The 18,858-nt window shown below is 40.7% G+C and overlaps 1 protein-coding gene across 1 annotated transcript in view; it reads left to right on the forward strand.

The window, feature by feature from the left end:
* Positions 1 to 18,858, forward strand: part of AK8 (adenylate kinase 8) — a gene marked incomplete at its 3' end in the record, with an annotated part of 27,558 nt that overhangs the window by 8,258 nt on the left and 442 nt on the right. Inside the window, exons 5-9 of the mRNA XM_009079178.1 lie at positions 5,604 to 5,672; positions 12,255 to 12,336; positions 13,872 to 13,943; positions 14,675 to 14,875; positions 17,468 to 17,599. Coding sequence (XP_009077426.1) covers positions 5,604 to 5,672; positions 12,255 to 12,336; positions 13,872 to 13,943; positions 14,675 to 14,875; positions 17,468 to 17,599 — 556 coding nt within the window. The remainder of the gene's footprint in view (positions 1 to 5,603; positions 5,673 to 12,254; positions 12,337 to 13,871; positions 13,944 to 14,674; positions 14,876 to 17,467; positions 17,600 to 18,858) is intronic.

Raw genomic sequence — 18,858 nt, forward strand, 5'->3', positions numbered from 1 at the left:
CAACATCTTCTATTGCAGCATGTTTGATAATCTGGATAAAATAAGCATTAATCTCTGAGGTCTCCTCTGGTACAAAATGCTCTGGAAAATATGTACACAAAGAACTTTTTTTGATCTGACAGTGCTGCTTAGTTGTGCATGCTTGATTCCTCTGTAGCATGACACAAATAACTTAGCTGGTGCATTAACTCAGAAGGAGGATGACAATCCAGGCAGTTACTGACAACTCTCGAAGCTCTCAAGCTGAGGCAAGAGCAGCTGACTCAGATTGTTCAGTTCTACCCAGCTCTGGGTACTTGAGCTGCTCCAAGCAGGTTTTTTAATCCGTTCATGCTTCATTGTGGGCATCCTAACTGATATTCAAAGGAATTGGTCCAAGGAACACTTTTTCAGGTGTCATGACTCTCAGGATTAGTTGATCACCAATGTAATTGTCTTATTATTAAGCTTTAGTGACAGATCAGAAAACGATGGTGAAAGAATATCTTGAATACAGAGAAACATCTTTACTGCTGATTCCTGCCCTTTTGGCTGATTCCTTTCTCCAAATGTCAAGGTGTTCCAGAATGGAAGAAGTCTGTTTTTCTGTGACTCACTGGTTTCAGTTTATCTTTGCTCCCTCATCCCCTATTTTCATAAAAATTGAAGTAATTTCCTGTCTGTGAGAATTCTACACTAAATTAGGTTGGAATTGTCCAACAGATTCATAATTTACTGAGATGGTAGATAGTGTGATACATAGATTAGAGGGTTTTCCTTTTAAAAAATAGGCTGAAAATAGGGTAGTATTTATTACACTGAATGAAGTTTGGAGATGCCTCAAGTAATATACTTCAAGATCTGAGAGCAAAGAGTTCATTGAACTCCCTGAACTCCCTGGCAAAAAGGTTTGCTTTTGACTGGGATGATAGAGAATTATTCTTAGCCAGAATATGTACTTTGAAATCTACATTCTAATCATTAGAGATTGTTTTGATAGGTTCATAAATTTATACTTGGAGGGGGAGAATTTAAAACAAAAATTCCCTTTGGTTTAATTACTGTAATTATTAACATATTTCAGACTATACAGAGGCACTTTCAAGGGTGTCCTTTTGGGCTTATTTGATTTAAAAAGATGGATGGTGTGAAAGATGAAAGTCAAAAATGTCAAGGCTAATCAGGTAGTGAGAAGGGCCCAAAGAGCAGAGTCTGGTGGTGGTTCAGCACTGTGCAGTTTGTCTTTGTCTTGAGATCATAGAATCAACCAGGTTGGAAAAGACCTCCAAGATCATCAAGTCCAACCCTACCATGGTTACTAGACCATGGCACAGTGTTAGACCCTGGAAGAATATTTTCACCAAATAATTTCTGTTGTTCTTTCATGAGTTTTTCTTCCAACATAACCCCTAGAACTAGGAGGGAACTCCTTGCTCCCTCTAGATCAGTGCAAGCTTTACACTGACTTAAAATGTGGCCAAATTGCCATCTCAAGAGCTGTTTTTTCTCTTCCTGGTTTGTGGCTGCTGCCTGAGTCTCCTGTTGCTGTAACTGACCCCTGGTTGTGCTGAAGCAAGTGGTAAACAACTCCTGCAGCATATAGAGAATCCATTAGCACTAATAGGTTTAGATGTCTGTTCAGGAACAGAACAATAGCTGTTTACACTATCTTTGATATCACCAGGGCATTCAAAAGTTGTAGTCCTGGCCAAAGCAATTTAATAAATGGAGAAGAGGAAAAGCAGGAAATCAGGCTGTGGGTTTTGGAAGTCTGGTGTGAAGATCATATAACTCGATTTAATGTTGTTAGAGGAATGTTTCATGTGTATAAGGTTACTGTGGCTGAATTAACCCCAGTGCCAAAGGTTGTGCTGTTGTAGGTCAGTAGGGCAATGTTACTAGATCTGGGCAAATGCTGCAAAAAGCTCTGCAAATGTTTGTTCACATATTTTACTTCTCTTTAGCCAAGGTTTCCTCTCTTTCACTCAGTGAATGTTAAAGCATTTGAGTTTTCCTGGCACAGGAATTCATGGAAGGCATAGTTAAAATAGGTGATTATTCACTGAAGCTCAGTTTCTCAAGTTGGACATGCAATCATTCACCCCCACACACCTGGACACTGCCTAATGAGCACAGCTCAGGTAGTGAATCTTAAATACTGACTGTTCAAAGCAAAATGGGATCATTCTGCTTGTAAAAATACTCCAAAAAGAAGTCAAATATTTTTTTGAATATTCAGTCAATTGAAGAACCATGAGCTAGCAATAAATATTCCATGAACAGAAAAAGAGGCTACATTTTGGGATAAATCATTGCAAATTATTCCCTCATCTCTAGTTGTTATAATGTTAATAAGAAGCGTCTTCACGTTTTCCTATAGTGAAGTCTAATGATGAGCTACTGCATGTTTCACTTTTCCTCTTAACTGGGTAAAATAAGCAGTTGGAACAGCTGTGGTAACTGTGGGTTTATGGGATGGGTGTGCTCTTCATGCTGCACGGAACTGCAGTTAAGGTGTTTGCATGTACTTGATAGCTTAAAACTGCTCTAGAGTTGCATCATGTCCCTGTGCTTTTTAAGAAGTAATAGAATGGAATCACAGCATCAACCAGGTTGGAAAAGACCTCAAAGATCATCGAGTCCAACCCTACCGTGGTTACTAGACCATGGCACTAAGTGCCACATCCAGTCTCACCTTAAAAACCTCCAGGGATGGTGAATCCACCACCTCCCTGGGCAGCACATTCCAGTGTCTGATCACTCTCTCTGTAAAAAATCTCTTCCTAATATCCAACCTAACCCTCCCCTGGCAGAGCTCGAGTCTGTGCCCTCTTGTCCTGCTGCTGGTTGCCTGGGAGAAGAGACCACCCCCCACCTGACTCCAACCTCCTGTCAGGGAGTTGCAGAGGGTGCTAAGGTCTCCCCTGAGCCTCCTCTTCTCCAGGCTGAACACCCCCAGCTCCCTCAGCCTCTCCTCATGGCACTTGTGCTCCAGTCCCTTCACCAGCCTCGTTGCTCTTCTCTGGACCTGCTCCAGCATCTCAATGTCCCTCCTGAACTGAGGGGCCCAGAACTGGACACAGTAGAAGAAAGGGAAACCCAAGGCATCCTTACCTGTGCATGGTCAGCATTCCAATCTGTTCCAGGGTAAGCCACTATGAAGGAACAAATAGGAACTGCTCCAGTCTTGTGCATCCATAAAAAAATCAGCTTTTCATTTGTATTTATCTGAACAAGCTAAATCTAATCATGATTCACAGAATATTAAACCAAAGTTCTTCAAACTTGATTGCCGTTCTCTCCAAGGTGCCAACTTGGAGAAGTCAGTTTTTAGCTGAATGGATCAGGGTAGATCAGGGGAGTTGAAGTCCCTGAAATAACATGGAATATTGAAAATGAATCATGAGTGAGTACAGTTTTCCAGCAGTGTGAAAATAGTGATTAACCCAGTGTGTATGGACAAGTGATCTGAACATCAACAAAATCCCACTGCAGAGGTGGTTCCATTAACAGATCTAAGTGCTGGGACAGCTCAGAGTGCCAAGGTAAGATGTGGTTTGGCAGTTCAGAATTCTGTGTCATTGCCCATCATTTCAGATTTCTGGGAGGGACATTCCCATCTACCAGTCTAATGATATACTTGTGTGAGTGTTTGAGAGAGAAACTGTAAATGGATTACTTGGTTTGTATCAGATATGATGATTTCTAGTGGAATAATTAGGCATTCTGCAAGCAACCTATTGAAAATGATTTTGTAGGACACTGCTCAGTAGGAGGAAAACTGCCCAGGAAATGAGACTGGAATTGAGCCACAGAGAGCAGAAGGAACTAAAACACTGAAATACCTGCATGTGTGCCCTTGATTGTTTTTGTGCAATAAACCCTGCTCAAGAGGGAGGCCTAAGCATATCACTGCACTGAAAGAAGTTAGTATAATTCTGGTTTAAATTGGTTTGGCAAGGCTTAGCAGAGTGGACCCCCAGCAGTCTCTAGCCTGTCTTGACATGACACATGAAAGAAGGAAGGAAGACGCTGTCTGTTTCTGAGAGCAGCATGATGCACCTTTGGAAGGTGATGGGCTCAAAGCCACAGGCCCAGGCTCCAGCAGTGAGGGGCTGCAGGAGGCTTTGACACACCACCCTGTGGGACCTGCTGACTTTCAAGAAATGCAGCAATTTCTTTCCCTTTTTCTCTTTTAGCTGCTTGGATGTTGCCTGATGAATGGCTGATGCTAGGAAAGGCACTGAGAAGTGGGGACAGTAGAGATAAACAAACCCCTTGTCCTTGCCACAGCCACACAAGGACTGGGCCCTTTTGTGTGTTCTGGAGTGCTTTCTCCATTCTCCTTTCAAGTCACTTGTGTAGTAGCATTTCCACCACTCCTGGGGAAGTTGTGTCATGGTCTAATGAATAAGATTGTTATTAAATCTTTTGTCATTGTCAGCCATGTTGTCATTATATCTCTCTACCTCTGTTAGTATAGCACAAGCTGACAGAAATGCTCCTCTTTAGGTTTATACCCTTCAGACTGACTGGAAAAAACACATGGGAACCCACAATATGTGGAACTGCAGGGAACAAAGAGTCAAACTCATTGTTAAGGGAAAGATAATTTATTTTAATTGGGAGGTAGAGAATCTTATTGCAGAAGTGAACACACTTTTTTTTCCCCAAGTATTCATTTCACCAATAATGACAAACTGAGACAAATCATTTAGTCAAATTATTATCAGCTGCTCTGAGTGGCATGGACAGAGGTTTAGACTATCAAGTTAAACTGGCTAACACAGAGCTTAACCAAGTTCAGCACAGAATGAAGACCTAAATTAACAAAATAGTGAAGAAAATTCTTACAAAGAGAAAGAAAGGTATTGTTAATGACTTGTCAGGAAATCTAATACAAGGGAGGAAGTGCTGGGGGTGCTAAATCTGTAGAGGATCTTTGTTCTTCTGTCAAATAGCAAATACCCTCTTACCAAACATCTCTTAGATATGGACAAAGTCATCACAGAACTAAACAACACTTCAGAAAATATCGTCAGATGGTTTCCATTCCATTTCACAGTCCTGAGTTGAATAATAAACTAACTTGAACTATAAAGTATATTTTAAACAAACTTTCTGGATGATTAGAGTTATTTGAAGTTATGAAACAAAGCTGCAACTCAGACTCTTTGGTGTCTGAGGTCCTGTTGGTCTCACCAGGAGCTGGTGAGATCCCTAGTGACGCGTGGAGCAGTCACAGGTCAGACCCTTGTGGTTAAAGAAATGACTTATGATGATCCATAATGTTCTTATGGATCCCTTTGCAGGTCTGATGTCCAGTGTGTGTGTGTTAGTGTGCAAAACTTGGCACTGCTTCCATGTCATTGTGCAAAAGCCCCATGGATATGGGCTTTGTGTTCAGCTCACCTTGAACACTGCTTTTTGTGCCCTTATTAACTCTTTGTCATTAACTCCTGTTAATGACTTGGGACTTGCAGGGAATTATTTATTTTATTTTTTTAAAAATATTTTCAAGACGACATCTCACTTCACCTTTAACCAGAATGTTCCTGCATGGTAAAATTCCTTTTGAACTCAATTGTGAATATTCAGCCTTTTTTTTTTTTTTTTTTCTTTAGAAAATTCCCAACGCGCTTTGGGCCAATCTGATCCAGGAACGTCTGTCAAACGTGGACTGCATCAAACAAGTAAGAATTGCTCCTCAGAGGGCTGGTGGATAAGCACTTACACAACTCGTGCATAGTAGTTAGCATTCCAAGTCCTGAGCAGAGGAGGGAATGGGGGCAAATCATCTGGGGCTCCGGAGCCTTTTGCTTTCTTGAACATCAGCGCAGGGAGTTTGGAGCTTTATTAACAGGATAAAGGGGAGGATGAGAGTCTGCATATGCTAATCTTCCAGCACAGAGATGATCAAAGGCTGAACAAGCATAGCTTTGTTGATTGCCTGGGGCAACTGGCAGAGATCTAGTGGACAAAACAGATAAACAGAAAATATATAAAAATCAATATGTTCAGATTTTTAACTCTTATCGAGGAAAGGGGGAAAATGTCTAATATTACTCATTTCAGTTTTATTTCTCATTGTATCTTCCTTTTAAATTCCTGTGTTAGGGAAAGCTGCATTTGAATGTGTTCTCTTATAGGTAGTCATTAATGTGTTCACCGTTACCTTACACAAATAGGCAGCTTAATAGGTTTAGCTCTATTAGGATGTCCTTTTTTCCTCCCTATTTGCTTGGCCTTAACATGAGACTTTTAACAGAGTACTTTAGTAGCTTGGTATTGGTTGAATTTAATGTCTGGACTCAAAGAAAGCAAAATCATTTTTATGCTTTTCCTTGAAAAACTCAGATGTTGTTATGGCTTATTGAGCTCATTCTCAGCCCATTATAAGGGATTATTTGTAAGTGACATAGCAAACCTTGTTTCTAGCCAGTGCCAAAATCAGGATGGCACATTATCAAGGGGAAAAAGTCCATTCCAAAGTAGGTGTTGTGTTCCTGAAAGACTAAACAGCTTTTTTTCTCATCAATACTACGTGTTTTCAGAGCAATCACTGCTGCACCCACCTCTTTGGGTCAGGGGAGAGGTGGTACCAGACCTCATAGAGCTACTGCCAGGCTCAGAGTTGTGTTATAAAATCTGTTGCTTCTCAACATCATCATCATCATCTACCTTGTCAGCTGAATAAAACAGGGCTGGTAATTAACCTCTCATTGAAGTGTGAAAATTGCATCCTTAGAAAGAAAGGATTGGCAGAAAACCTAAGGTTTATCAATTTTTCTTCACAAAATACTCCTCACCTTACTCCATAATTGATCTATTAGCTTTGAATTTGCAAAGTAGAATGAAACTTTCGCATAGCAAGTCACTGTGAATTATATGGGTCTGTCTGGTTTCCCATGAAGATCTTTTTAGCTGAGCTATTTGATTTTATTTTGACTCATAATGGTTACTTAGCACTTCAGATCAAATGTCTGGTACTGCTTAATGTGTTTGTTTATCTGTAATAAATTCACACAGGACTTAGGCCCTTCAACTGGCAGGAGAAGCTGTTAAAAACACACATGTGATGTGCTGTCTTGTTCATTTCTGTGGCATTTTGGATTAAAGAGTGTAGCTGTAGGAACCAATATTGTCAGCTCTAGATATACTAACAAATGAGCAGGAAAAAAAGACTATGAATGTCAACATTTTTTATGTATGCAGAGATATCATGGATATACAGCAAGTCAGGTGAGCGTAGGATTTACTGCCTTGTCCTTGTGGCAAGATGTGGAACATCTATCTCAAGTGAAACTTCTCCTCAAGTGAGTCTGTTTAAAATATCTCTAAACCTGTAGAAATGAGAGGAAGTTAGAAAGATGATAAACCCAGGAGAGAAACTGCTGCTCTGACTGGGAAGTGCCAGGCTGTGGTGTCAAACCCCAAACTCAGCTGGACACCAACAGCTTCTCTGGTTGTGCTTCTAGCAGTCAGCAGGGAGGACAGGGAAGATGCTCAGGGACTCCTGGTGTTTCCAGTAGTTTTGGTTAAAAGTTTTCTCATGTGATCTCTCACAGAGAGTAGCTACTGGAGCAATCTGTCCCCTGTTGCTATCTGGAGGAGCTGTTGGGTGGCAGGAGCTGGTGTGAACTAGCAAGGAGGTGAATAACTCTTCACTTTAGGGCTTTTATAACAGCTCTAAAACCTCTCCAGCATGCTTATTTTTTCACATAAGTCTCTTTGCCTGATTAAAACAAAGTGTTTTCAACAGCTAATTTTCCCAGTGTTTGTTACGATACTGTTAAAGGGAGTTTTGCTGTTAGTTATAAGTAAAATCCATTGCTTTTTTGTCCCATGCTTTGGCATGGATGTAATTCTCCTGTCAATAGTGAGGGAAGGATCTCTTGGTGAATTATTTAAGTATTAGGTCATGCAAAACTCTGAGTAAGGTGACAAGGTGGTTAAAATGCCAAGAGCTGCACAGAGTCCTGCCTACATTTTCTGTTCCTGTTGTGATCTCCAGCAGCACTGAATCAGACTGACAGAACTAGGGGGGAAACAACCCTTTATAAAGCTTCCCTGACATTCAGCAAGAATGGAATGGATGTTCTCAAGCTACTTAAAGTTTCAGCTGGTTTTAGAAAAAACCCACACAATTAGTTTTCCAAAGGTGTGATGGTTCTTAGAAATTTTTAATAGAGAGTAATTTGTGGTCACTTCGAGTGTGTCTCATTCAAAAGGGGATTTAGGCATTTTAATTGCAATATTTTCCTCGTGTGTGATTCAAAATGGGATTAACACTGTGGATTTTGTACATCATTGAACAGATTTATGCCATTTCTTTGAAAACATGAGTCAGCATGTTTTGACAGGAAATGTTAATAGACTAGGAGCAGTGTGTTGGACCACAGTACCACCAGCTGTTTGTTTTATTTCTCCTTGTGGTGTCATTGGCTTGGCATTAATTGTACAGCTTTCATCCCACTGCCAGGAGGAATACAGAATTTTTTCTGCCATTGTTTTGACACTCACAGGTTTATGGATGTCACAGGCATTCTCTAAGGAGAACATTTTTATTGATCAACAGCTCTGCTGAGACTCTGTGTTATGTGTTCTCCTAACACAAACGGAGTTAGGACTGGGAGGGATCAGATGGGGAGGTCTTCCAGCACATACAGAAAACTTATTGCAAACATTATGTTAGAGCCTGGGACTTGGGAAGCTGATGTGTGGAGACTTTTCATCTCACAGGGTTAGCACAAGTTGGCTGTGGCCCCTCTGACTGCTGGGGCTGTGGAGGGAGTTCACAGAGCTGGAGAAAGCCAGAGAAGAGACTGCTACAGGATGTGAGAGAGAGAGAGCTGAGCCACCTTCCTGAAGACTTAGGATCTTTAGAAACTAAGCTTAGGCCAGTGACTCACACAACAAGTGGCAGAATGATTTTAGATTGCTATTAAACAGTCTAGAAGGACAGTGACTGTCCTTGAAAGGGAGGACAAAGAGAGCAGTGGGTACCTTGGTAGTTAAAGATCATCATGTTGTCCCTGTGAAACTCCATGCAAGGACAGTGATGTTACATAGATTTATCTGGGGAGAGAATCTGCCTGTTCACCATCTTTTCTGTTTTCTGAAGAACAGGACTTGTTAAAATAGCTTTGCACCTTTTATTGAACTGACAAAAATAAGGTTGGGGATAAAAGGTTTCATTCTAAGGGGAAATGTGGTAAGGCTTGAGCTTCTCCTATCATCCATACTGCTAATGCTGTGGGTTGACAGTGTTTCCACTGCACCCCTCAGTCTGTTTCCTGAAAATCTGAGAAATTTCAGATCCATCCTGGCAAAGCTATGACTGAATTATATACCATGTAACTTACTCAAACCCACTGAATAATGATGTGGAAAAAACTGTTGTGATTACTTGTTTTCCTAAAAGCACTCATGACTTCTGCATGTGGCTGAGATTTCTTTCAGATATGCCACCCAATTCAGCATTATTTCTTTGTGTTCTCCCTTTTCCTTATCCAAAGGCAGTGTCAGTTTGGGATTTTGTAATTAAAAAAACTAAGGAAGGATGTCCAGGTCAAAAAACAGGAGAGAACCTGAATACCCAAGTCATTATTAGTGTGGTGGAAAGTGTGAAAGTATGTGGGCTTGGTATTATAGCTGAGAGTCCTGCCAGCAAAGGAGTGAGATTTACATTTGGGAATGACCTTGAGCATTTCCTTCTCTCCAGATTCCCTAAATCTGGAGAGGAAAGTGGTGGCTTTGAAAGTGTTTCCTCGCTGCTGATTTTTCAGCATGGCCTGGCTCTCCAAGGAGCACCTCACCTGGCATCAAGGCAGCAGCAGAATGCTCTATTTTACAGCAACCTTCATGTGGGAAGGGATGGAGGTTTCCAGCTGGAACAGAGGGAACAGTGACCACAGAGTAAAGACACCATGGAATTACTCTTAGCCTTTGTTCCACCCTTGGTGTGATCAGCTGCCATCCAGGCATGGATGTAAGGTTACTGCTCTCAAGAACAAAAAATAGATGGCTTCTTAAAGAAACAAATTTACCATGTGAAGTTACTAATTACACTTTAATGACAGTCAGGAGGGCAAGACAGACCAGTGTTTGCATAAAGCATGATAGGCATATTTTAAGTCAGGTCTTGCTCTGCTGTGTCTTGTTTCCTCCTGCTTCATTCCCAAGCCATATTCCCTTTTCACTCTTTTTTTTTTTTTCTCCTTTCCCCCCCCCTTTTTTTTTTTATCTGTGACATCTGCTTGGAGCTTGTCCCTCCTGTGATACCATACTACTTGCAGCTGTTCAGACCTCCAGCTCTGAGCTGTGCATGGGGTGCCCTGAGCATACGGCCTTTTTGATGTGTGATAAAACAGAACCAAGCCACTGGGGGTATGGAGAGGGAATGCAGCAGAATATCAATAAACCTGTTCTGAACAAAGCTGCAGCTCTGTGGTGGAATAGACATTTCACTGAAGTGTCAAGTAGATGGATAATGTATTCTAATTAGGGACTGACTGATACCCTGGAACTCGGAGACCTTTGGAAATCAGCTCCAAAATGCTCACCATTTTTGTACTGGGTGTTTGGTTTGTATTTGTTTCATGCCTTAAAATATATTTGGTGCAGGAAGCTGTTTGTTGAGCTATGTTTTCTTAAACAGCACCAACTTTTAGCTATAAAATTGCTTCTTGCCTGGTTTAAGGACCTTTGAAATTTGTATCTAAAGCTCTTGGAGTTTGCTGGGGATTGTGAAAATACAATATTGTGTTTACTGCCTGTTTCACCTTATGTGATTTGAGCAATGAGCAGTGGTGACATCAGGTTTTGTTTTTTCTTTTCATTTGTTTTGGTTTAGTTTCTTTTGTTTAGTTTTTTGTTGCACTCAGAGAGGAGAAAATAAGCCACATTTGTAGTCTGTGTAAATTGGCATCAATTTATTTCCTTCAGACCTCAGATGCCATTTCTCCTTAGAAGAAGATCTGGGCTTATATATGTATATATTGCATACAATATATTCCAAACTGGTGCTGAAGTTCTTAACATACAACTCAAAATATTGTGCAGCTTTGCCTCCTGCGAGTCCCAAGGGATAAATTGATTTCTCAGCACCTGTGTGACCTTAGCCAGAGGTTCATTCTAATTCGGCAGAGCAAACACTTGGGAGTGGCAAAAATGCTTTGCAGTTCCTTGAGACTCTTCTTTTCTACAAATATCAGCAGGATGACACGTTCCTGAAACCAGCTAATTAAGGAATTCTAAATAGTCTACTCTATTTCCTTGTGTAATTGGAATGGCCCATTCCCACCTAGAGAAGTCCTGGAGATGTGTCTCCCTGAAATGTCTGAAACCCTTTGGAACCCACACTGACAGAGCAGCAGATTTATGTGGCAGCTGATAATGATTGCCAGCTAATGCAATATTAAACCATCTCCTTTATTTCAGTACCAAGATGCCTCCCAGATTTATTGCAGCATCCCAGAGTTGTTTTGGGGTGTGGGATACAGCGGCAAGGACGTGTGTGGTCAAGCAACTAAGAGATAAATTAGAGGGAGTTGAGACAATTCAGGCTGGAGCTTGGGAAGTGGATTAGATTTCAGAGGCTGCAGCAGACAAAAGCTGAGCGAGGCTGCAGCTCTCTGCCGGTATTTCACAGATCTGTAAATGTTTTTTTAAAGATGCTCAATCCAACACTTAGTTGGCTATAACAAGGACTTAAGGGAGCAAAAGGCTCTTTTTTCTTTTTCCTTTCTTTTGCTCTGTTGCTTCATTAGCTCTGGGAGCTCTGGTTCCATTACTGTGAGTTTGCCTGTATAATTTAAGAAAATAATGAAAGCATGCATATTTTCCTCAGTATTCTTGGCATTAAATCTGTCTTTAGATTTGTTTAGCCTCTTTTTTTTTCTTTCCATACACAGTGTGGGCTGATATCCTTTTGAATATTTCAAAACTGTAGAAATTGTTTTGGCTTGTTTTTATTCAAGATAGAAGTTGGGTTTGTTGGATTTTTTTTTTTTTGAGATTGAAACATGAAAAAATATTCATTGCTACAATCCCTAAGTTCCCACAGCTCTGTGGCAGTGGTATCAGTACAAAAGTATCTGTGCTCCATGTTTGCTTTCTCCTCTCTCAAGCATCCACAACAAACAAGGGGCTGTTGTGGGATCAGAATGAGGTAATTTTTGTGCAAATAGCACTGATATTTAGTATGATTTTTTGGGTTTGTTTTTTTTTTCCTCTTCCAGGGTCAATAACTGTTTCATGTTTTTGTTCAATAGGGATGGGTTTTGGAAGGCTTCCCTGAAAATCAGGAGCAGGCATGGATGCTGCAATCATCTGGCATCTTTCCTAGGCATGTTGGTAAGCAGCACGAGGTTTGTGCCTGGTTGCAGCCAGTAGGAAAGGCTGGAAATGTTTCTCCCCAAAAAATCCTCTATAAATTCAATACCAATGCAGGAGGCACCAGAGTCAACAGACAGCAGAATATTTCAGTATGATTCAGATCCACTTGAAAACTTGAGGTAACCTGTGAGACTTTAAACTCTGCTTTTCACACAGGAACTCTCTTCTTCTTGCACATTAGAGCTGTGCAGATTCACAGCCCTGCAGCAAGTGCCTCTGAGCAGCTACATGCAGCTTTGCTTCTGACTTGCACCTCTAAAAAATCAGCCTTTATCCTCAGACTTAAATCAGTTCCTCGTGTGCTAAACACAAATTTATGCTTCTGTTGAATTAGAGGATGTAAACTTCACCCAGTGAAGTGGAAACATGGTGATTTTAAGCTTGACCTTTCAGAGTGTGGCTAGATTCTGACTTGCTTTGGATGGAGAATTTGTTTACTGGCAAAGGGCTGAGTGACAAGACCTCAACATCTGCCTCTGCCATGGAGGAGAAATCAGTGGTCCCAAATTAATATAGCTAAAGGACCTACTTAGAATATAAGAAATGATGATGATGATGGTGTGGAATACAGTGTGAGATGCTGAGTGTAGACCTTGCCAGTGAACAGAATGTTATCCAACTTGATGAATTGTCACTTTGGATTTGATTTGGATGATATTCAGCTGTTAATGAAGAACTCAGAATTGCTGCAATAGAGTTAGGCAAAAATGTTTAATGTCTAGTACTTGCATGTATTTTTAATGTACCTAATAACATCTGAAGTCGAGTTTTGCTCACAATTATATCTGTGCCACCAAGACCTGAATGAGAATCTTAAATCTCAGTCTGTCTAGTTAATCAAAAAGAAGATTGAGAGGAGAGGAGAATTACAGTGTGTGAGTACCTTAATAGGGAGAAAAGTGCCTGAAAGAGCTACTTGATACAGAGAAGAAAGTCATAAAAGTCCTTGTTTGAAACCTGTAATCAAGTGCACTGGAAATAGTAATTAAATTACAGTGTTTAACTGTGAGGATGATTAACCAAAAGCAACCTAGGGAACTGACATATTCTCCATCTTTTGATGCTTTCTAATCAAGTTGGAACACTTTTCTGGGAGGTTATAGAAAAATGAGTTTCACTGGTCTCACTGCCAAAGTACCTGATGAGAAGTTATGGTTTGTGGTGTAGGAGAGACTCAGCCTTGAGTGCTCATTGAGTGCTTCTGTCCTTGGCTCCAGAGACAGCTGTAGTTGGTGTGGGTGGTGGGGACAAGTACTGCTCATGGGTACTAGATTTGTGATGATTTTACCCCACTATACTGCCTAGTAGATGAAGCAAAATTCTATTTAAAAGTGAACTAAAATATAAAATAGTGGGACAATGAGGCAAACGTGCTTGAAATACATTCAGCCACCTTTACTACTAGGATACATCTAAAGAGCTGCAGGAAATAAAGCCACTAACAAGAGCTACACTTTTTTCCTTTTTCTTCTCTTCTCCTTTGTGTTGCCTAGTTATGCTTTATGCTCCAGACACTGTGCTGATTGAGAGGAACAGTGGGAAGAGGCTTGATCCCCTCACACAAGGTGCAGTGCTTGAAATACATTCAGCCACCTTTACTACTAGGATACATCTAAAGAGCTGCAGGAAATAAAGCCACTAACAAGAGCTACACTTTTTTCCTTTTTCTTCTCTTCTCCTTTGTGTTGCCTAGTTATGCTTTATGCTCCAGACACTGTGCTGATTGAGAGGAACAGTGGGAAGAGGCTTGATCCCCTCACACAAGGTGCAGTATATCTGTTCCTAATCTCCACTACAAACTGGAGTGTTACTTGATCTCAGAAACCTTGTAGTACTGCTGGGATTAAAATTTAAATGGGATCCCTTTAAGAGCTAGCAGTAATTTATGATTATAAATGTAAACTGTTTGGAAACAATATCTGTTAATGTTACAGTGTTTTCTGTGCCAAGACAGGGAAATGTAAAGCAAACTGTAGACTGTGGCAGTACAGAATATTTGAAGGTTAGATCTGTCCATATCAGCCTTTTTTGCTCTGCATCTTTGCTAGGTCCTAGTTGTTTTCTGAGGTGCAGATTTCTTTTAGGTATCTCCATTAAGGATACCAAATGACCAGTCATTAGGCAGCAATTAGTGTCAAATAGACTGAGCTCTGTGTTGTTTGTTGAGGATTATTACCAATCATCCACCACAAAATAAAATCCTGACAGTGATCAATAAAAACATCAGTTTGGATGTTTTAGGAGGGACATTATTAATTAGAGACCTCTCTCATACCTAATCATGTCTGACTTGTAGAGGTTTACCACACAGCCTTCGAGTGGCCAAGTGATCCCCTGGTGCAGCAGAGGTTGGTGGAACCAGAAGATCTTTCTGAACAGGAGGTGGCAACGAAAATGCTGGAATATCACAGGAACTTCCCTGACATTTTCCAGAACTACCAGAAAGTTCTGAAATCGATCAATGTAGACCAGCCTTCCATAGATGTCCTCTCACAGGGTAAATATGGACTTTATGGCAAATCTGACTGTTGGTAACTGATATTTGAAAGGTAGTTTCTGGCTATTAGAGACAGTTTATAGATTAGTCTGCACACATAGGTCCCAGCTGAGTTGTGTTCTCTCTAGGACTAGTTCCTGGTAGTTATTTTCCAGGACTGGAGTAAGTGCAAATACCTGGAAAGTCATAGTCCCACAGTTATGCCAAGGAACAGCTGACTTAGTAGAGCAAATATCACTGCTATTTCTGAGTCTCTCTTCAATAAGAGTCATAGAGTCATAGAATCAGATGGGTTGGAAAAGACCTCCGAGGTCGTCAAGTCCAACCCTACTGTGGTCACTAGACCATGCCACTAAGTGCCACATCCAGTCTCAGCTTGTAAACCTCCAGGGCTGGTGAATCCACCACCTCCCTGGGCAGCACATTCCAAAAAATCTCTTCCCAATATCTAACCTAGCCCTCCCCTGGCAGAGCTTGAGTCTGTGCCCTCTTGTCCTGCTGCTGGTTGCCTGGGAGAAGAGACCAACCCCCACCTGACTCCAACCTCCTGTCAGGGAGTTGTAGAGGGTGATAAGGTCTCCCCTGAGCCTCCTCTTCTCCAGGCTGAACACCCCCAGCTCCCTCAGCCTCTCCTCATGGCACTTGTGCTCAAATCCCTTCACAAAGGGACCTTGTGACTCCATTGTTATATCCCAAAGGGCAAGGTACCTTCCAAAGTCTAATAACAAGAATCAGTAGTTCAAAGCCAGAAACATTTCATTGTTTAGAAGCAGTTTGTGCTGCTAGCTTTTCTGTTCAACAATTCTTGTTTGCCTTTGCTTGACTGTAATGCAATCTGACTTTTAATGTTGATCCTTCTAGAAGAGAATAAGGAAACTGCCAGAAAGACCAATTGATGATGTACTTTGTAGCTGTCAGTCTGCTGATGATCTCTTATATCCCAGCAATTTTGCATCTCAAAAAGGTCTTTTTTTTTAATAACAAGTGCTGCACTTTTAAGATAAACAAGTAGGAAGTTTATATTCTGAATTTACACATTAATTACCTCTAAATTACTTAATTAAATTTAAAAGTTCATATCATCATTCATAAAGAATTCATGCCTTGAATTGTAAATAAAAATGTGAGTGCCTGAATATTAATTATTATTAATTAATAATGTAGTGAGATAAATTGAAAACTGGAATGAAAAAATCCTCTCTAGATCTTTTTTTTTTCTGCAGTGCATCAAGCAGCCAGATTTTTTTTTAAAGAATAATTAGATGTGGAGACTGTCTAGGGGATCATTACTCCTAATTAACTTGGTTATTTACTGCAAATTAAGCATCATTTGTAAGCAGGGTGCTGTGCCTGTAATGTTTGTGCTTTTCAATGCACTGGGTTATGGAAAACGTTCAGAGTAACTGGAGCAGTGCTTGGGTAGCTCATATGTGGGTTTTAGGAAGTTATGCAGCAAACACACTATTTTCTGGGATGATTTTCCAGGGGGTTTGTTCAGTATTTTTATTGCTACAGATAGAGCTAAAAAGGGAAGAGGAGATCTCTTGTAGGTATTCGTATTGTGGATTGTTTCACACAATGAGAACATTTGAGATCCCATCTGGAATGTTGTGTGCAGTTCTGGTGTCCTCAACACAAGATGGACATGGAGCTGTTGGAGCAAGTCCAGAGGAAGCCACAAAGTTGCTAAGAGCACTGGAGCATCTCCCTTGTGAGGACAGGCTGAGGGAGTTGGGGCTGTTCAGCCTGGAGAAGAGAAGGTTGTGTGGAGACCTCAGAGCAACTTTTGAATCTCTGGAGCGCCTACAAGGAGCCAGAGAGGGACTCTTGGCTAGGAGCTGCAGCAGCAGACACCCTTCAGAGATTGAAAAGTTGCTCTGAGGTCCCCACACAACATTCTCTTCTCCCATAACCTGCAGGTTGACCTGAAGGAACTGTTTCCTGCATGATGCAAAATTTAGGAGAATGATGTCCTGCAAATGAGTGGAGTCAGAGAAGCTCAAATAATCTTTGCATGTTAGACAAAAGTGATGGGCAGGAGACTAAAACACACATACTCAGATCTGTGCTGTGTCATGACATCCCATGCTACAAGCCTAGAGTATTGTAATTAGGAGCCTTAATCACACACAGCTGGCTAAATGTCATTAATTTAACATCCTCAGCTTTTACACTTAAATATTTGTTCAGAAACTGCAGAAAGTATTAAATGTAATTATAGCCCTCGATCATTTGCATGGTAAAATTGCAGCTATCAAGCAAAAATTACTTCTGCTGCAAACAACATGGTAAAAGAGCAATTATTAATTGAAGCTGCTCTTTAGAATGGTTTGGCAGCTCCTGATGAAAGGAAGTAGAGGAGTGTAATGATAGTAAGATTTCTGAAGTGCCTCTCAGGGTAAGTTGCTGACAGGACAGTTTTATCTGAGTCCTGATGTTTGCTGCAGTGTCTGAATGTTTCAGTGATGAAATGAATGATCATCAACATAAGGTTTGGGGTTTTTTAAACAGAGGAGTTAATCAATGTTTGGTTTGTTTTTTTCAAAGAAATAGGCTATAAACTGGATTTTTTACCTTTCTCTCTTGCTCCAGTTCTTACCTTTGTCCAGACCCGACGCCAATCAGCTGCTCCTTTTACACCACGGATTCTCTTTTGTGGACCCCCAGGCAGTGGGAAGAGCCTGCAGGCAGCACTAATAGCTCAGAAATATGGTGTTGTCAACAGTAAGTTCTCAGTAAATATGCACTTTGCTCAATTCCCCCTTTCTCTCTTTTTGCTCCTTTATCTTTTGCTGTCTGTCTTACTTGCTCATAAAATGTCTCTGTCCATTGCTATGGATGTCAGATTTTTGAGAGAAGTGAAAAGTCTTTGAGTGAAGAAGCATAAACCAAGAATATAGGCTGTGACAAACAGCTCTAACACTGTTTTTAGTCATCATTTCATCATTTTTCATACCCTTTACATCAGTATTTTTCCATTGTTAGACTCCTGTAGTGCTCTGAATTCTATGGATCAGTGGATCGTGAGCAATGTCTTTGCAGTTTCAGCTCTCTGACCAAAATTGGGGCACTTTGAAAATAGAATCCACTCTGAACTTTGATGAAGACTCAGGTTCTGCATATCTGAAGTAATGTAGGGGAAAATGAAGGAATCAGTTACAAATATCTTCTCTTTCTTTTGGAAAGGAGGCGAGGATCATTACATGTGCCTTAGCCATACGTTGAATTTTATTTCAAGTGTTCTGTAACCTAAATATTAGAAGAATTAAGTATTTAAAACAGAGTCAGAAGATCATAATTATTCAGAATAATATTCAGCATATATTTACCTTCCAATTTAGGTGTGTATATATTGGGTGTCTTAAGTTGGGGTCTGTGCACTGAGTTTCTGTTATGTTTTTACACTGTTTATTGTGGAAATGAATTTGCTTCTCCAGGTAAAACGGTTAAAATTGTCACTTAAGCATTAAACTTTATCAGCTTTGTCCCAGAAACGTTCTGTGGAGTGTTCTCACTCTTGTTGGCCAAACAGTGTGATTAGCAGTGATAAGCAGATGAAAGGGTTTGCTCTCTTTCCATTAAAGTCAGTGATGTTGGTGCTATTGATTTTCAGGAGAGGTGGAATCAATTTAGGACTATTAATTGAAGCCTCATGCAATAATGTACAAAGTAAATGTTAGCTGATGTTCACCAAACTTGGGTTGAAACCAGGACTTATGCTGTGTTCCCTCTCTGTACAACAAGGCTCAGGACTGTTGTGTCTCTCACCTGGGGCAGTGACACTCAATTGTTTCAGTCAGCCCAAAGCAGCAATATTTCATGTACAGTTGTCCTGGCTGAAACTTCAGATCTGCCTCTCCTGGTGTTCTGTGTATTTGAAGCTGCTGATAATATTGAAGTAGCAGAGTTTTTGAGCTGTAATTCCTACATGATCATTAAATGACCCGGGGAGTCCTTCCCTGAGCTGCACCCCCAGCAGTTTC

The sequence above is a fragment of the Acanthisitta chloris genome, unplaced genomic scaffold (genome assembly GCF_000695815.1).
Source record: "Acanthisitta chloris isolate BGI_N310 unplaced genomic scaffold, ASM69581v1 scaffold3637, whole genome shotgun sequence".
Taxonomy (NCBI): domain Eukaryota; kingdom Metazoa; phylum Chordata; class Aves; order Passeriformes; family Acanthisittidae; genus Acanthisitta; species Acanthisitta chloris.